Source organism: Acipenser ruthenus, chromosome 5, assembly GCF_902713425.1.
Source record: "Acipenser ruthenus chromosome 5, fAciRut3.2 maternal haplotype, whole genome shotgun sequence".
Lineage (NCBI taxonomy): Eukaryota > Metazoa > Chordata > Actinopteri > Acipenseriformes > Acipenseridae > Acipenser > Acipenser ruthenus.
Genome location: NC_081193.1, coordinates 81,233,336 through 81,251,841, shown reverse-complemented (window position 1 = coordinate 81,251,841; position 18,506 = coordinate 81,233,336). Strand labels below are relative to the sequence as shown.

The 18,506-nt window shown below is 38.1% G+C and overlaps 1 protein-coding gene across 2 annotated transcripts; it reads left to right on the top strand.

Moving 5' to 3' along the window:
- Nucleotides 1-362: 362 nt before the first annotated feature.
- prdm1a (PR domain containing 1a, with ZNF domain) lies at nucleotides 363-17,225 on the top strand. Of its 2 annotated transcripts, none has more exons than XM_034005540.3 (7): nucleotides 363-533; nucleotides 2,193-2,441; nucleotides 6,058-6,177; nucleotides 9,648-9,900; nucleotides 13,602-14,662; nucleotides 14,890-15,018; nucleotides 15,235-17,225. In XM_034005540.3, the coding sequence occupies exons 1-7, from the start codon at nucleotides 507-509 to the stop codon at nucleotides 15,802-15,804; spliced, it is 2,409 nt and encodes an 802-aa protein (XP_033861431.3). In that variant the 5' UTR covers nucleotides 363-506; the 3' UTR covers nucleotides 15,805-17,225. The 2 variants fall into 2 exon arrangements, with proteins under 2 accessions (XP_033861431.3, XP_058880604.1); XM_059024621.1 differs by lacking the exon at nucleotides 363-533 and adding an exon at nucleotides 1,298-1,625.
- Nucleotides 17,226-18,506: the final 1,281 nt, after the last annotated feature.

Below are 18,506 nucleotides of genomic sequence, written 5' to 3'. Positions count from 1 at the left end.
AGGAAGTGAGGCATATGGTTTGTTTTGTAATAAGAAGCAGGAATGAAGATCCATGCTCTCAACAGTAAACAAGTGGGAGTATTGTGTCCCTTCATCACAGGATATGCTTCCTTGGCCTGCAAAAGGTAAAAAGGAGAGATCGCTATTTTGTGTGGGGGGGCGAGAGAGAGAGAGAGAGAGAGAGAGAGAGAGAGAGAGAGAGAGAGAGAGAGAGAGAGAGAGAGAGAGAGAGAGACTAAACTAGCGTGAAAATCTTTCACAATGTTTCGCTCATCAGTTACTGTGAAACCAACAGTATCATTTTCCTGAGGGAGTGGGAATACAGTATGTAGCTCCTCCCCTTGTAGGCCGTCACTGGCTCAGACACAGGCTCAGGTTCAGAAGTCAGTCAGAACAAGGGAAGGAATAAGACACAACACAGCAGCAGCCCTCCAGTGTTAAGAGAGAGGCATGCAGCACAGCACCTGTCTAGAGAACAGAGTGGTGAACACAAACTACTCAGCTCTATGTGTGGCTCAGCTCAGAGTTTCCCAGTAAGTACCTACTGCTAAAGAAGCTTGTGTTTTAAGTTTAGTTAAGATTTACACCTTTTAATAAGGGTTGTTTTTGTAAGAGGCTTTTTAGTGTACTTTTTTTATTTTATTTTATTTTTTTACTAAAATTTGAAAAGAACTTTAATTCCTTTGTACATTTTTGAGTATTAAATACTGAAGATAAAGTTGTCCTTGTAACTCTTCTGTGCTTCATATTGGTATAAGTTTCAGTAGCTTACTGTCAGGCATGCTGCAGAAAGAACAAGATAGTGATTTCTTACAGTTAACATCCTGTATTTATTTATTTTTTAACAAATGTACAAACATAAATATATAAAGTAAATAAAAAAGTAATACTAACAAATTTAATTTGTGCAGTGTAGGCAACTATAATCCTAATTTTTTTTTTTTTTTTTTTTTTTTTTTTACTAGTTTGTGTGATTAAGTGTAATGTTTGTATTTTCCCATAATTGCTGATCACACTTTAAATGATCGTTGGAGTTTTTTTTTTTATTGTATTGATTTATTTTAGTTGTATGTCTTTTCAAATCGGATGACATTCGCAAAATTCTAAAGTATGCATTTTAAGATTTTTTAAAAAAAGCCGTTTGCAACATGTTTTTTGTTTTCTTTTCTTTTTTTGGATGTTCCTAAGAGAGGATATTTTGACTTTGAAAAACATTGCTTACATTTGTGCGTGTATATATTTAGAGTTATTTTAATGATGATTACAAATTGGCCGGAGCTGTGTGAAGGAAGTTTTTGTGATTTACAGACTTTGGGATTACAGGTTTCCTTCTGAAATGTTGGTTGTCATAGTGACGCAGACAGGAACTGTTGCTGCTGCTGCTCGGCCTCATCCACTCTGGAGAGGCCATCGGGCAAGGCGCACAGGTTGTTTGTGTACCTTGTTTGTGCCTCTACAGCCGGTGGGGAAGTCTAGGCACCCTCCCCCCTCCTTTCTCTTTGGAAAGCTTGCCGGTTCCGCTGCTGCAGCACGCTGCTTCCAATTTTAGCTCCATTCAGACGTAGACTGCATTTCCTTCCCGTGTTTGTGACGCTTTTTTTTCTTTGAGGCAACTTTTCCACAATGTGAGTAGACCCTCAGTGACCATGACCTACAGTGCCATTGGTTGTTTTTGAAACGAGACAGGGGGAAACAAACAGTTTTGAAAGGTGACAAGAGTTCCAGGGACTGGGTTTCAAGCAGTTGGATAATATAGATAATAATACAAAAAAAATGTTATATAGTACAATAAAAAAAAAACAGCCAAGTTGATTACTGTGGCAATCTAGAATTTTACTAATGTAGAGTAAATCTGATAGTAAAACACCTAGTTTCATGTTGTATACCAGCAGTTGTTTTTAAAGTCCATTTACTGGTCTCTCATTCGCCAAGTAAAGTAAGGGACCATTAAAATGTTTTGTATGATCATTTTTTTTCTCTGTGGTCATTCCATGGGGCTATATAGCAGACAAAATGAGGGTAGCTTGGACTACCCCCTTTCTCAGCCTGCAGCTGGTATCAAGTGTTCTGCATGCGCCCTGAAGTGCAACAGACTGGCCTATTAGTCACCACGTCTCGAAGGAAAACCACAGGCTGAGGGACAATGAAGATTAAAGCCTTTCTCTTTTTTCCTTTTTTTTTTTTTTTTTCAGGCTGCCTCACAGCATAGCTCGGATATTTTAAGCGTTGAGAGATCACTGGAGACAGGAGAGAGCACCATGAAATTGAACATGGAGGGTGCCGACATGACAAAGTGGACCGAGGCAGAATTTGAGGAGAAGTGCACGTATATTGTTAATGACTATACCTGGGAGCCCAGCACAGACGGTGGAAACTGTGTTAAGGCTGAAGCCTCACTTCCAAGAAACTTGATGTTCAAGCACGCACCAAACCCCAAAGAGGTAAGAATCTTGCATAATGTTTGATATTGGTGTTTGTGTTATTAAAAAAAGGTACAAGAAACTTCAGCTTAAAGATGAACTACAACCTATTACTGCCTAATATTTTAAAAATGTTTGCTGAAATAATGAATGTGAAGATTGTTAAGATAACAGTAACCACGGCTTTATTCTTTTGAAGGTAATAAATGTACAACATTATACAATTATTATTTATTGAGTTCTGCAGTTAAACTTACCACACAAGGGCTGCTTTTAAAGTCACATTTCTTCTGTTATTTAGGATAAAAAAAGAAATGATGAGCAGTAAATTTCTCAAAGTTTAACTAAACAGTTTTGCACTCTGTGTGGTCAGTAAGTGCATAGTGTCATTAATCTTTGCCAGGCATAACACGTTATAATACAAAAACTGATAAAAAAAAAAAAAAAAGATAGTGAATTAAAAGCAGTAGGGTTTTGTGACAAGAATATCATTTGACACCTATCTTACATTTTCCTTGTGAGCAACTTTATACTAATAACTCATTGTTTAAGGACAGTGTATGTCAGAACATGACAAATATACGATTAATCTTCTGTATCACTGCTGTTGACAGTGTTTTTAACAAGCATGCAATAAAATTTTAAATATTGTACCTCTGTCCCTTTTGCAAAAAAACCAAAAAAAACAAGAAAATAAATCTTTTCATTAAATACAGAAACAGCGAAAGAATACTGGTGTAATCGAGAAACCAAGTGGTTTTATAGAACAGTGTGTGTATGCAACTACAATGCTGTAATTAAACTATTATTATCAGTTTTAATAATAATAATAATAATAATAATAATAATAATAATAATAAAACTTCCCATAGTATCCTGCTAAAAGATTCTTTTTTTTAGTTTTTTTTTTTTTTTTTCTAATCTAATGCAGTATCTAAACAGTGAAGGATGCTGTTCGGTGTGAAAAGAACAAAGCAAGAAAGGTGTTTGTTACTTTTACAGTCCTGTTAGTAGTGTAGGTTATTTAATGAGTTATTTGATAATACAGGAGCACAGTTGGCTGCCTTTTTTTCTTGTTTTTTTTTCTTTTTTTCAGTTCACACTTTGTATCATCATCTCTTTATATAAACGTCTTCTATTTTTTTGCCTGTCGAGGTAAAAATAATATTAGTTTATAGAAATGATTGTTCTAAACTATCAAAGAATGCATTGATGGACTTTTAATTTTTTTATTTTTTTTTATAATTGTTGTTTGTATTTTTAAAAGGACTTGATGTTGACACTAATTAACGAAAATGATCTTTTAACTGACATGTTCTATTAATTCTTAGGGGAAATTCCTCCCCCTGTCCTCCTCTCTTTTAAGCGTGGGTTGAAATACTAATAGAAAAGGACTTTCAGAAGTTCGAAACAGAGTAAAGAAATTATTGCTCAGTCCTGTGTTCTGTTTCATCGAGAGAGAGGTGTGTACTTTGAAGAGATTAAACAAATGACATACAATAATCGCCACTTTTTTAATCATTTTAAATCACAGGCATATGGTTTATCTTATTATTCTTCTCTGTTTTTTAATTTTTTATTAGAGACACAGTCTTAATACTGCATCGACTAATTAAAAAGATGGAGAAAATAAGTGTCCTTATTTGAACTAGAGTATTAAAGCTCAAAACATGTTCCTGGCTCATCTTGGTTTGTTTAGCATGTGAATTAGCAGTAAACACACTGGGAGTATTATTTAAAATGGCCAGGTTGTGTAACACACACTTTAGTTTGACTAAAGACAGAGACGCACAGGGCAAAGTGGAGCGGGACTCGGGGTGAGGGAGGGAGTGGTTCTTGATCACAGACAGAGACAGATGTCCCTTGGTGATTGAGAGGCGAGACAACTGGCCTTTTACCTGTGCTCAGAGACTTGTTTCCACTAGAGGGCCAGCGGCATTGTTCTCAGCAGGGATTCGATAGCTACCTGGTCAGTGAGAGCGGCTCTCTCTTGACTAGCTTGATTTTAAACAGCCATGGTTAGTGTTACACGTCAGCTCACTTTAAACCACAAGGCAGGGTAAATCCACGTTTGTAAATACACCAGACCCAGTGGCTGCACTTTTTTTTTATATATACAAAAGGTCGTAGGATTTTAAGTAGTTTTAAATATGTTACATTTAACAGACCCAAATACTTGCCCAGTTTACATTTGCATTTAGAGTGCTCTTTGTGTTGCCGCAATTGTGATAGAAGCCTCCCAAAGTTCTGCTGTTCTTTTTGTCTTTATTTAGATCCAATTCCATTTGGCAAAGTAAGTGACCCATTCAGATATCTGATATACAAAAGTTGATTTTACATTTTCTGAAACACACCATGCAGGAGTGAAAGCGCCTTTAAATCTTTAATTAGATACTGCAACTAATACACGCGAACAAGCTGTCGAAAAATGTATTTATATAACAAGGTGTTGCACCCAGTTACAACATCTGCATCTAAATTTGGTATCAAGAGCTGTATTGATGTGAAATCCTCTTAGAGCATAATTGGATGTAAATGAGGACTGGGGGCAGGGGGGATTTGAAGCACATCTGCTTTTTTCAGGTTTGTGACGTAAATAAAACTGAGCATTTTCAGAATAGTTTAAATTTAGAACTATTTCTAGAAAACCTGATCACTTGCATAATACTACTTTTTTTCTCACTTTGTCCACTTTTACAAGTATATTTTACATGTTGTACTATATATATATAACATAAACGGATCATAAACACATTAATGGACATTAAAACTTGTAAGAGCAGATGTGAAATGTGCAAATATATTTGTAAAGATAACAGTGAAATCGCAAATAGAGACAATATATATTCAGTCGTAAGAAACCCGTCATGCAAAGCCAAAAATGTAGCAAAATAAAATATGTAGGAGAGACAAGTACAGCATTGTATAAAATAATAGAGAATCAACACAAATAATAAACATAACATGAATGACATACAATTTTTAGTTTTAGAAGAAATACAATTAGAGAATGTACAATACAGAAGAATTATGAAAATAAATGGATAAATAGACTCATTACCCCAATGCCTGAAGGTTTACATGGAAAGGATTATACTTATTACACTACATCATTAACTATGTAGTATAATAGATGTCTATTTAAGCAATATTAAATGACATTTTCACAAATTTCATTTTGTTAAAAATCTTTTTTTTTTTTAATCTCATTAGCTGAGAGTCCATCAGGCCTGAACTTGTTAAGCGAAGCGCCTGAGGTATTATTTCCTCTTCACAAACTGCAGATGTCCGTTTATGTCGAATAATAAAAAGTCCCTCTTTACCACAGACTGGTTGGGACACATGACATGTAGGCTGTTCTTGTGAATACTAATTAATTGTTTCCTGTTTGTGGTTCTTAATAAGATCCCTGCTGTCAGGTAGGAGGAAATTAGAAAGATGTACATCAAAGTTAATTAAAACAAATAAGTAAACAAACGCAACAAAGGGAGAAGATATTTTTGTTTTACAGTATAAAATGAGTTGAAATTGATAACAGTAGTCATTTTACAGTCACAGCTCTCAGTGATTGGTCCTGCATTTGCACTGTTTTATACAATGAAATTAATTGTATTGAATTGTTTTTTTTTTCTTTTAGGTTATTGGCGTCTTAAGTAGGGAATACATCCCCAAGGGAACTCGCTTTGGACCACTGGTAGGAGAGGCCTACACAGTTGACACGGTTCCCAAGAATGCAAACAGAAAGTACTTCTGGCGGGTAAGTAATAATAAAAGCTCCCTGTTGATACAGGAACTGGTTCTCCAGATGAGTTGATGCTTAGAAAAAAATGGTCACTTCCTTTTTGAGATCAGCATATATAAGGGGTGGGGGTGGGTTCCTGTGTGACACACCACATATAGATTGATACATGTTCAAAGAAACCACCATTTCAGGGTTATGAGTTAACATGATAAATTAGCTGAGTAAACGTCTAGTCCTTTTGGGAACTGGCTCGTGGTTGTTGTTAAGTGACGAAGGTACAGCTGGGGCTATTCCTGTTCATGTGTGTTGCAAACAAGTCTTGAAGCCACCAAAAGGGAAACTGTCTACTGACTTTCTTGCAGGCAGTTTTGGTTTGCTTTTCTGGAAAGGAACAGCAGTGATAATTCAGATTTACATCCCCCTGTAAGTGTGCTGATTTTAGAAAATGTAACTTGGCTGTTTTGCATTTTTCTTAAGCAGATGTAACCTTAGAAGTCACTGAGGACCTTTTTGCAGGTGTTTTTAGTTTTTAGTCTTATTCCTCCTAGCCACAAAAATACAGTTGTGTCATTTCATGACTTAAACAATATCCACATTCTGATGAAAAACATTACACTCTTTCCTTTACAGCATCCTAATGACGTAGTGGTTACAATGGGTGCTTTACGATTGCGGGGTTGTAGGTTATCTCCAGTTCAGGTTGACTCAGCATGGAAGTCAATGTAAAATGAGTACTGTGGGGGCTGGCTGGATGCTGCCCAGGTGGTAGAAGAAACTGTGAATAATAACAGTATATTAATAATGATCAGCATAGTGGGCAGTAGGGAGTAGGCTAGAATTGACCACTGCTGGGCTCTTGAGTGGCGCATCCAGTAAAGATGCTCTGCATGGAGCGCAGGATGCGCCCTATTGTCTGGATGTCGCCGGTTCAAGTCCAGGCTGTTCCTTTGCCGACTGAGGACGGGAGCTCCCAGGGGGCGGCTCTCAATTGGCCGAGTGCCGCCTGGGGGAGGGAGGGCTGTGGTCTGGCCGGACGCCTGCGGGCTTGCCTGTAAGCTGCCCAGGGCTGCGTTGTCCTCTGACGCTGTAGCTCTGGGTGGCTGCATGGTGAGTCTGCAGTGTGTAAAAAAGCAGGGATGCTTGGGAGGACAGCGTGTGTTCGTCTTCGCCCTCCCGAGTCAGCGGTGGTAACGATGGGCTGAGCCTAAAAATAATTGGACATTACTAAATTGGGGAGAAAACAATAAAAATTGGCAACCACTAAAAAAAAAAAAGAATTGACCACTACATTTGTTTTCTAATTTCTCAGTATATAATGTTTCCAATTAGTTTGCATCTAAGCCATATGTAAGAGGAAATCATGTGTTTACAGGTTGTAATCGCAGTTTTTTAATCTTTTAATTTAATTGTAAGTGTGTGTGTGACATAATATGTTCCTTCCCACATTATACTGCGACGTCCAGTAACAGTGGCACACAACAGAAAAGTACAGTAAATGGTACCATGGAAAGGTAACAGGGGCTTTCTAAGTAACTTTTTAGAAAGCATCTTCCTCTTAGGTACAGTCTACACTGTAATGGAACAGCTATTCTTGGAAATGCAAGATTCACAGTAAACAAAAAATAATAAAATATGAACAAGCCCCCACCTCCCCACCTAAAAACCCAATCACACTGACTTCTTACTGTTCCATTTTCTCATGACACATACGCTGCAGAAGAAAGTCTCACACTGATCTCTTTTGATGCAGCCACATATATTTCCCCCTTCTCAGTTTACCGGAAGTTACCTAAAAAAAAAAAATGTAGAAAAGAAAGTAGTTCAGAAATATCTGACCCTTTTGTTAAGTCTAATCAGCACGTCATAAGCTTGATACAATGGGATTTTTCATATGTCCTGATCCCAAAGGTTATTATTATTATTATTATTATTATTATTATTATTATTATTATTATTATTATTATTATTATTATTATTTTACCAAGTACATGCAGATTTAATAACCATTGTATCCCAATAAAATTATTAACTTGTTATTTTCTGTATGGGTTTCTTTAGAAGTGCACAATCATGCTCAATACTATGGAAACATGAGTTAGGTTAACTGTGTGGATGAGAAATCATTTTGGGCATGGGGCCACCTTATTATTAACATAATTCTGTCAGGTGAGCTTCTGTTTGCCAGATGAAGTTTAGCTCAGCATTCCCAATATTTAGATGAACAGGTCAGTGCTTACTCTGCACAGAGAGTTCTTTAGCTTTGCAGAGCCCAGCGGGTGCAACAGGAAGCTGCAAGCCAGCAGGCTGCCGAAACAGAAAACGAGCCTAGCTGTAGCTTCACTATGAGTCTTATGACGTCAAGCTAAGGCTTTATGCAGCTGACTCACATCTTTATAAGTATAATCAAAACTAAAGCAGTAGTAACACCCAGTTTGTCAGTCGGTGTGGACGCAACAAGGTGCAGAGGAAGCATTGAAAACAGCACATCTCCGCCCTGTACATACATAGGGTGGGCTTCTCGTCACAATGCAACACTGAGTTGTAATGATGGAGAAGGTAATTGATCTGTTTGTATGGGTTTCTTTTTTTTTTTTTTGGTGACATTCCAAAAGGCTTGTAATGCAAAGAAAAGCATTGTATATATGCATAATGTATATTGCAAGAAGATCCTAACTTTTTGTTTTTTTTACCTAACTGTGTCAGATAATTTTAATAATGTAATGTTTGTTTTTAAAAAAAAAACAAACAGGGTTATTTTAAAAATCTAAAAAATAGTTTTAAAATAGGAATGGATAAAATGGGATGAGAAATATATACATGTTAAAGTATTTTCATCATACTTTAGCATAATAATAATAATAATAATAATAATAATAATAATAATAATAATAATAATAATAATATAAGGAATACTCTACACACAACAGTGCATAATAAACCTGTAATTCTGGTGACAAATGTATCAATGTCAGCCAGAAACCCTAGAGAATTACAACCTTATATGTACAGTTTTGATGTATGTAATTTGTTGTAATACATGGTGACAAAACAGACAAATTGTAGAACTATCAGCGTGTATTAATTCAAAAAGTGTTGAGAATAACATTGAAAAACAGAACTTAAAAAAAATAAATAAAACAAGCTTATTTTTTAACAATTCATTTTACATTTCAGTATTATCAATGTACACTGCTTAACTTCCCATGGAAGGCATGTGGCTGAGGTAATTTCCTAATAAATGTTTGTAACCTATTGTTGTTTTAAGAGTACTAGCATTATTCTACTCTTCCACAAATTCATTCCTGTCTTCTGCAGATGCAACTTTAAATCTGCAGCCCATTGTTGCTTGTTTTGGGCTTGACAGTGTTTTGTTGTGTTCATGTACTGGTGGTGGAGTTTGTTTTTTAAAATTGAGTATAGCAGTTTTATCACCAGCCTTTTATTATACCTCGTGTGTATAATACTAATAATGTATTCAATTGCAGATCTATTCCAATGGGGAGTTTCACCACTTCATTGACGGCTTCAACGAGGAGAAGAGTAACTGGATGCGTTACGTGAACCCAGCGCACTCACAGCAAGAGCAGAACCTTGCTGCCTGTCAGAACGGAACAAACATTTACTTCTACACTGTCAAGCCCATCCCAGCCAATCAGGAGCTGCTGGTGTGGTACTGCCCGGAATTCGCTGAACGGCTACACTACCCTCCGTCTGGGGAACTCATGATGATGAAACTCAGTAAGTACTTTCTGCCTTTTAATAATCAAGAACTTGTTTAGCTCTCTGTTTTCTGAGTGGAACTAATTCAGTAATGGGGGGGGCGGGAGTATGTGACATGGCAGCAAGACAAGAAAAGATGAGAATGTTTATAAGACTTGCTTTTATTAGCCAGATTATAGGAAATTAGGAAAATGCAGACTTCAGTTTCCATCATTTTTCCTATAAATAGTAAACCTCTTAAAGAATGTTATCATAATAGTCATTTAGGGTGGTGTGGTACTGGTATTTAATTGCACAGCACGATTTCGTGTAATCCCAAAGTCATCGACAGTTAAAATGTTCTGTCCTAAATAGATTACCAAACATTCTTTCTGTTGTTACCTAAACTGTAGTACTTCCCAGTTTCGAAGATTTGTGTAAAAGTCAAAGAGATCACTTAGGTGTGGTGACTGCCATACTCCTTGTCATCATCATAGTGTCTGCCACAATAGCTCTAATTGTTGCATGCTTTGTGATGACTATGTTTCCAAATCGGGCTAAGGAATTTTACTCAACTGTATAAATCTATATACATGTACTACATCTGCCTTTTATATGAGTGTGTCGAATCTTAATCCGGATATCACTTGCGAGGGATTTTTTTTTAATATATATATATAAACAGCTGTACATTCAATTTGGTAGGAAACTTCTCCAAGAGAGACGCCCCCAGAAGTGTGTTTTGGTTCCGCTTTCAGAAATGTACTGGAGGTTATCATTTTATACTCAAAGCGAATAGGCAAAAAAAAAAGCACAGTCAGAGGTGTCGCCAATATAGGGTCAAAATGAGTGTCGACACCTACATCATCTTTCAAGATTAAAAAATAAAATAAAAATAACCCCAAATATGCTAATCAGGCCACAATGTATTTAGTAACAGAAGATACAAATAAATAAATAAATAAGTGATAGAAATGGTGCTACTTTTTTCTTTTTTTTTTTCTTTTTTACTCTGCACCAAAAGGATTCTATAATGTAATGATACAATAAAATAACATATGGTCAATAACCTCCTGATTGCACTGCAGCACTTGCTTAACTAGAGCTCTAAAGTTGCACCCCTTTAAACACACAAAGTTCTTTTTTTTTTTTTTTTTTTTTTTTTTTTAGCTCAATCCCATTCAGCTCCATCGACTCAAACACAACTGTATGAATGTGTGGCGGGAGTGACTGGGCAGAGGTGGAGTTGATAGTTATTTGGCACAGCTATCTTTCTTATTTGGTATTTTAAAAGGAAGAAAAAGGTTAATTGATGACGACTTGAACTTCCTGCCTGACCAGCTCTACTGACAGATGGAAAACTCCCTGATAAGCTGTTTGTTTTGTGTCTAGTTCTCTTAGGAGCTGCAAGCCCACTATCACTGCCCCGATCTCTACCTTCCTGATAGTGGCACTTACTGTGTTTGTTCACTGCTGCTGGCTCAGTGGGAGGCATTGATAGCGAGGCAGGGCCACATGCTGGCTAAGGACTAAGAGGGGGACTCGCCCCTACATGAACTAGCAAAGTTTTGAAGTGTTAAAATAGTAAGAGGCTCTGAAGATCTGTGACGATGCTGTTAAAAAGCATGCTTTGTTATGAGAATACAAAACGTCCTGTTCATACAGTATATAGCTTTAGTAGATTTAAAAGAAAATGGGAAAACAAGAGAGATAGCATGCTTTTAGTAGTAACCGGCCACCAACGTGGAGTATAAAGATGAAAGGTTATCACAGTACTTTGTAGACCTGAAGAGATCAGCAGAGGGAGCGTTGCTGGAATGTTTTTCACTCTTTTGGTTATAATAGATTGTTTAGAATTTGAATGAGTATTTAATGTAAATGGAAAGGATTCTGATCCTTTTTTCACACGAATGATAAGGTAATCTTTTGGGTATATAAAGTGTGGCACCTTAGTTAAAGGAAATTCCTACATGTTTATCCACTTTTTCACATACAGTTGAAAACTCGAAGTGCAAAGGTTCTGCATTGAGGCTTGGTTGTTTTGTTTTTTTTCCTGCCTTGTGCTAAATGTCTGATGGGTATTTATTATTATTATTATTATTATTATTATTATTATTATTATTATTATTATTATTATTATTATTATTTAATGTCCCTATAAAGCCTGCCTTCTCATTTAGTGCTGCACAACTTGAAGCACTTGTACAGAGGCCTTCTTCCTGAAGCACTTTGACCTGACAGCTCTCAAGTGATCCTTCAGCCCTCCCGCTCATTTAAAAAAAAAACAAAAAAAAAAAACCTTTAAAGTTGGTGACAGGATCAATTATTGATGAGACTTAAGGTATGGCCCATAAACTCCAGACAAAAGATGCCACAGGATTAGCCACTGCGTTGCCACTTGGCCTAGGTGTTTATCAAAACAAATAGGAGTGAAGTATGAAAGGTAGCCTGATCTGGCTTGTTGGAAAAGGCCAATCAAATTGACATTTTTGTATGGGCCTTTGGTTTGATGTTATCTGCCAGCAAACTTAATGTTCTTAGCCCTAAATAAACTGCAAGCCTACTGCTACCTAATGCTGCCTTTCCTTTTTGCTCTTTGGCAAAGGCCATCTCTTACTTGTTATAGTTTTTTAAATGATTTGTGTAAATTTTACACTAATTAGGCTGGGTAATTACTTGTTCAATTCCTGAAATGCAGAAGAAAGGCTAATTTTACTCCGTTTTAAGTCAGATAAATATTCTAATGTGCACTGTTCCTTGCCAGTGTCAGGGCATGGGAGGCAGAGGAATCAGCGTTTAAGTCCACTTCAGCTACTTAATTGTCAAGTATGCCCTGCAGATCACAACCTTTGCTTCAGTGGAAAAGTGGGAAAGATGGCTACAAGGCTGATGGAATGCAATTCTATGGAATATCCAGTGTAAATATTATTGGGAAAAAAACAAACAAAAATCTGATATCGGTTTTAATGTAAACAAAGATAAAAGCATTGCCAAGTCTCTTGTGCAGTAGCCAAGCAGTGCCAAGCAGTGTGCACACACGCTGTGCTCTGCTCCACGGCAGCTGACTTCCCGATCAACACTCCCTCGCGCTCCACAGCCGTCCCTTGTTTTCATTGCTAAGTGGTTGAACTGGATAGTGAGCCTCCCACTGTGGTTTGGCATAGGCTGGCTCACCATGCCTGTCTCTTCCAGTGAACCCTCTCTAGTGTGTACTTGAGAAAGTGAAAGTACATTTGATTTTCTTTTTTTTAGCAGAGTTTGTGGTTACTTCCTGATAGTGATGAAATACTGCTCTGTCTGGCTGTTTGAACATTTATTTATTTATTTATTTATTTATTTATTTATTTATTTATTTATTTTTTGGTCAGGAGGACTTTTAAAACCGAAAGTAAGCTTTGGTTTGAAGCAAAGAGCAGAAACTGGTTAACTTAATAATGTAAAGGTAACTTCTATCAAAGTGTCTCAAAACAGGATAAAACTATAATTCTCTGTTTTTGAATGGAATATCCAGTAATGTTTTTGCAAACAAAAAACAAATTGGGAAAAAATACAGGAAGATAGAGACTAAAAATCACGTGAAAGGATTACAGAGAAAGGTACAGATTTCCAAACAAAATTGTGTTTACAGTATTTAAGTCTGTTTGACAGCAATTGGAAGCAAGTGTGCTGTGGAGAGGTAACTGATACATTATTTTTAAAAGAAGAATTGAACTAATTGGTTGTTTATCTTCCTAACGTAGAGCAAAGCCTTATGGATGCAAAGCAGCATGCGACAGAGCCAGACGGAGTCAGTCAGAAAGGTACAGGAAAGAAGGAGCACAGTGTGAGGGAGATCCTCCGAATGACCAGCAAGGAGCCCAGTGAACCCCAAACGATTCCCACAAAGAGTTTGGAAGACTCCCCCAGGAAGCCCAGTCCAGAACGGATCTTCTTTCCCAGGGTGGTGTACCCAGTCCGACCCCACATCAACGAAGACTACTTGAAGGCCAATGCCATTTATGGCTTGGACCACTCCAATCACATGACCCGCTCCCCCATCCAGTCTTCAGCCACCCCCAGCCCCTCGGCCCGCAGCAGCTCGGACAACAGCCCTCGCAGCAGCCCGGGAATCATTCACTCCCCTCCCACCCCCTCATCTCAGGAATACAAAGAGGGCTTCCCTTACACGAACGGACTCTACAGCAGAGACAGCTACCCAGGCTACACCCCACCCAGCCACCTTTCCCCAGCTTTCTTGCCTCCATACAACCCCCATCCTTATTCCAGATTCCTGCTACCTCACTATCCGGTTGGCTGTAGCAGCCTGAATGGGCTGGGTGCTGGTCCTGTTGGTGGCACTGGCACTGGCGCTGGTGTGAACGGATTGAACAGTTTCAACCTCTTTCCAAGGATGTACCCCCTGTACAACAACATGTTGAACCCAACAGCCCTGCCTGGCATGATCCCTCCCGAGGCCGGCCGGCGGCTCCTGCTCTCCTCTGAGCCTCACAGGGACCTCCTCATCCCGGCGCCCAACAGTGCCTTTTATGCCACCGGCCAACAGGACAAGCCATCCAGCCCAAGCAGCAGTAGCTCCCCCACCGCCGGCACGGCTGCCACCTCCTCGGAACTCTGCATGCCCACCAAATCTACCTCGGCCATGCTAGAAAGGAATGAAGAAGAAGCCATGAACCTGAGCAAGATGAAGCGCAACATGACCGGCTACAAGACCCTGCCCTACCCCTTGAAGAAACAGAATGGCAAGATCAAGTACGAGTGCAACGTCTGCAGCAAGACCTTTGGGCAGCTATCAAACCTAAAAGTAAGTCTTTTTCAACGGTTTACTTTGGCTTCATTTTTCAAATGATCTTTCAATAAAATTAAAATAGATTGAGATGTGGATTCATATGTCGGTGTCTTGCATCTTAACATCCAAAATGGAATCAACTGCTTGCTATCTCCTGTAGTAAAACTATTAAGGATTGTCTGCATGTACTGATTGTCTGATGCTTCAGACCCTGTTGTTAACCTCTGATTTATCTTCCTCAGGTCCACCTTCGAGTACACAGTGGAGAAAGGCCCTTTAAGTGCCAGACCTGCAACAAAGGATTCACGCAGTTAGCACATCTACAGAAGCACTACCTGGTCCACACTGGAGAGAAACCACATGAATGTCAGGTAAGAAAACTGAAAAAAAGAAAACAAAATGTACCAGCTGTAGCAGTTGTGCAACCATTAGGATTTGTTTGATGACATGACTAAGCCTGAGTTTTGCTTGACTGTCATTAAAGGAGGCATTGTATTCTTATTTAAGTACAACCCCTGCTTGTGCTGACACAGCAGAGTTTATATATGAGAGTGCTGAATTAATATACATTGCTTTTTCTCCACCAGGTTTGTCACAAGCGTTTCAGCAGCACCAGCAACTTAAAGACACATCTGCGGCTCCACTCTGGAGAGAAGCCTTACCAGTGCAAGCTGTGCCCGGCCAAGTTCACTCAGTTCGTCCACCTGAAGCTGCACAAGCGCCTGCACACACGTGAGCGCCCCCACAAGTGCCTGCACTGCCACAAGACCTACATCCACCTCTGCAGCCTTCAGGTCCACCTGAAGGGCCACTGTCTGGCCGCTCCCGGCCCTGGCGTGCGATCCCTGGAGGAGCTGAACCTTGTCAACGAGGAGATAGACAAGTTCGACCTCAGTGACAATGCAGACCGGCTGGAGGAAGTGGACAGCATGGACGTGGAGAGCGTGGTCGAGAAGCAGATCCTTAACATGCTCTGGAGGGAGATGGACCTCAAGGCCTCATTCCACAAGAGCATCGGAAACGGACTGCTCTCATCCAGCAGTGGCCTTTATGAGCCCAGCAACAAGACGTCGGTCATAAAGTTGCCTCGCAGTAGCCCACAGCCGCTTTTACCTGTAAAGGTCAAACAAGAAAAGATAGAACGCATGGAACATTGAGACTGACTGAAGAAAATATGAAAGATATTTATAACATTTATGAGAGTTAAGGTGCCTGTAGCAGTTGTACATAATCTTCTCCCTTGCTGCATAACAGACTTGGCTTACTCTGTCAGCGGACTTCTATTCTCAGGACTTTGGCACAAACTGTTTATAGTCTCTTTTTCACTTACGTTAAAGACAATCATGTACACATGATTTATTATTTTTTTGTTCGATTTTTATATATAAATATATATCTTCCTTAATTTATTATGCAATTTATCATAGTTAAAAAGCAATAATTGGAAATAATGTTTACAATGACTGGATGATTCATTGTAATGGAATATATATTATATGTTTTATTTTTTACTTTCTTTGTGACCGTTCTTTGTCGATTTCTGCTCTTTGTCACATTTCGAAGAACATAATACTATTAAATATATAAGAGACAGAGAGAACAGTATTCAGGGTTTTGCAAAAAAATAAAAAAAAAGTTTTTTGTATTGCCAAAGGTGGACATTTTGAAATGTTGAACTATGGGATCATTTCTGTAAACATTGTGTAGTGTTCTGTTTTGCGTTTTCCTTATGAGACTTTTGTTCCCCTCAGTGTTTGTGTAGAATTGTGGTTAATTTAATTGAAAACAAAAGGGCATTTTGTAAAGTTTCAACAACAGTTACCTCATTGCGTGTGTCCAGAGGTGATGGGGAGGGGCTGTAATATTTATTGCTTTGCTGCTTGAAGAGGAAAACCAGATATTCAGAATTCCCACTTTCAGCTTGGCCCAAAGAATGGGAGCAATCCTTTTAGATGTAGCAAGTCGGCTGCAAAGATGGGAAACTATTATTTATCATTTAGAATCAATGTGTTCTTTGATTCCTTGGAACTAAAGCAATATCAAAATGAGAAATATTTGAACTTTGGTTTTATTAGGAGTCAAAGCTAGGTACCAGAGTTCACGTTCACAAACCAAAAAAGAAGGCGGCAGTACTGTTGAGTGTATATAAAGTGTGAGTGAGGTTCTTGGTTGTAACCTGTAGTGTAGCATCGTCATCTTTGTTTTAATTTAAGTTCCCTGTTGCTCGCATGTATAGCGCAGACTGTAACATCACTAATCTATCACTGGACACACTACATGTCTGTAGTGCTTTCAACATTTGATATGAATTCAGAAAGACTATTGCAATAGCTTTAAGGCAAACTGTTGCTCGCTGCAGACTACTTTTATCAAGAGGATTCAGCGCCACTGAATGTAGCTGCTGCAGCAGTTAAAAGATTTTCTTCATCTGTGACCAAAGTTTCCACCGTCTTGTGCTTAAATCAATTGAGGAAAAAAAAACTGTTTCTTATGTTTACATACTGGTTTACATTGTTATTTATGTGCAACTTGTCAAAAAAAATGTAAATTATGATATAAATGTTCATTGCTCTGTCAATGCTTTGTCTTGGTGTTTTTTTTCAATGAGATTCATTCTTCACTTCTGTCAGTTGTGTGTGTGTGTGTTCATGTGAGGCATATTTTGTGTTTATATTATAAAGCCTGAAAAGAAAACATCCACATTGACATTTCTTTTTCCTTTTGTTAATTATTATAATACAAATATTATAACCCATAAAGTCAATTTAAAAAAAAAAAAGTTCTAATCATATAGCAGCACAAATATATGCTGTACATTTTTTTTATTATTACATTGCAAAACGCACAAACACAAAAATAGAGTAAATTGACTAAAGTCTACCAAACACCAGAAAAAAGTGAGATTTTAAACCTTTAACCCATACTGATGCTTTAAGAACATAAGGACGTTTACAAACAAGAGAAGGCCATTCTAAGCTCATCCAGCTCCTAGTAGCTGATCGATCTCAGAACTTCAAGTTGGGTTTTAAAAGATCCAAGTGATTCTGCCTCAGCAACATGATCAGGTAGCACATTCCATACCCTCCCTACTATGTGTGAAGAAGTGTCTTTCCATTTGTCATGTCTATCTCAACTTAATTTGCAACTGTGTCCTCTGGTCCTGGTTTCTGTACTGCACGTAAAGTATTTGTTCAGGTTAACAATGTCAACTCTTTTTATGATTTTAAAGACTTCAATCACATCCCACCCTTAATTTTTCCTTGTTCCAGGCTAAATAGATTAAATTCTTTCAACCTGTCTTCATAGCTCGGGACTTTATTATGCAAGTCCTGGGATTGGTCTGGTTGCTCTTCTTTGGACTTTCTCCAGGGCTACAGGGTGTGTTTGTGCATTTGTACTGAGGCATTCGCAGAGCCAAGTCCTTTATGACTTTATACAAACTGTACTTTTTATCTCTTCAATAGACTGTTAAATTATACAAAGTATTACATATATTTAGAAATCATTTCGCTACAGAATCTTAACAGGAAAGCCACCTTTCACTTTCATATTTATGAGCAGAAAACATTGGTTGGTTTATAATTTTACAAGTCAAAATAGTCAAAAAATGGGTATCAATTGGAAATATACGCTGACCTCCAAAAAAGATTGGGAGAAATATCCACTGCACAACATGGGCTGTGTTGCACAAGGGATAAATGTGAAGCAGTCTTGGGACAGGGTCTAGGTCTGTCGCAATATGCTGTGTGGTTCAGAATAAGCAGATTTGCAACCTGGAATGATGCAACATCAGTGTGATGTTGCAGAGCTAAACCAGCCCAGTGTGGTCAATGATGTGACAAAATGGTCAGCTTGCAAA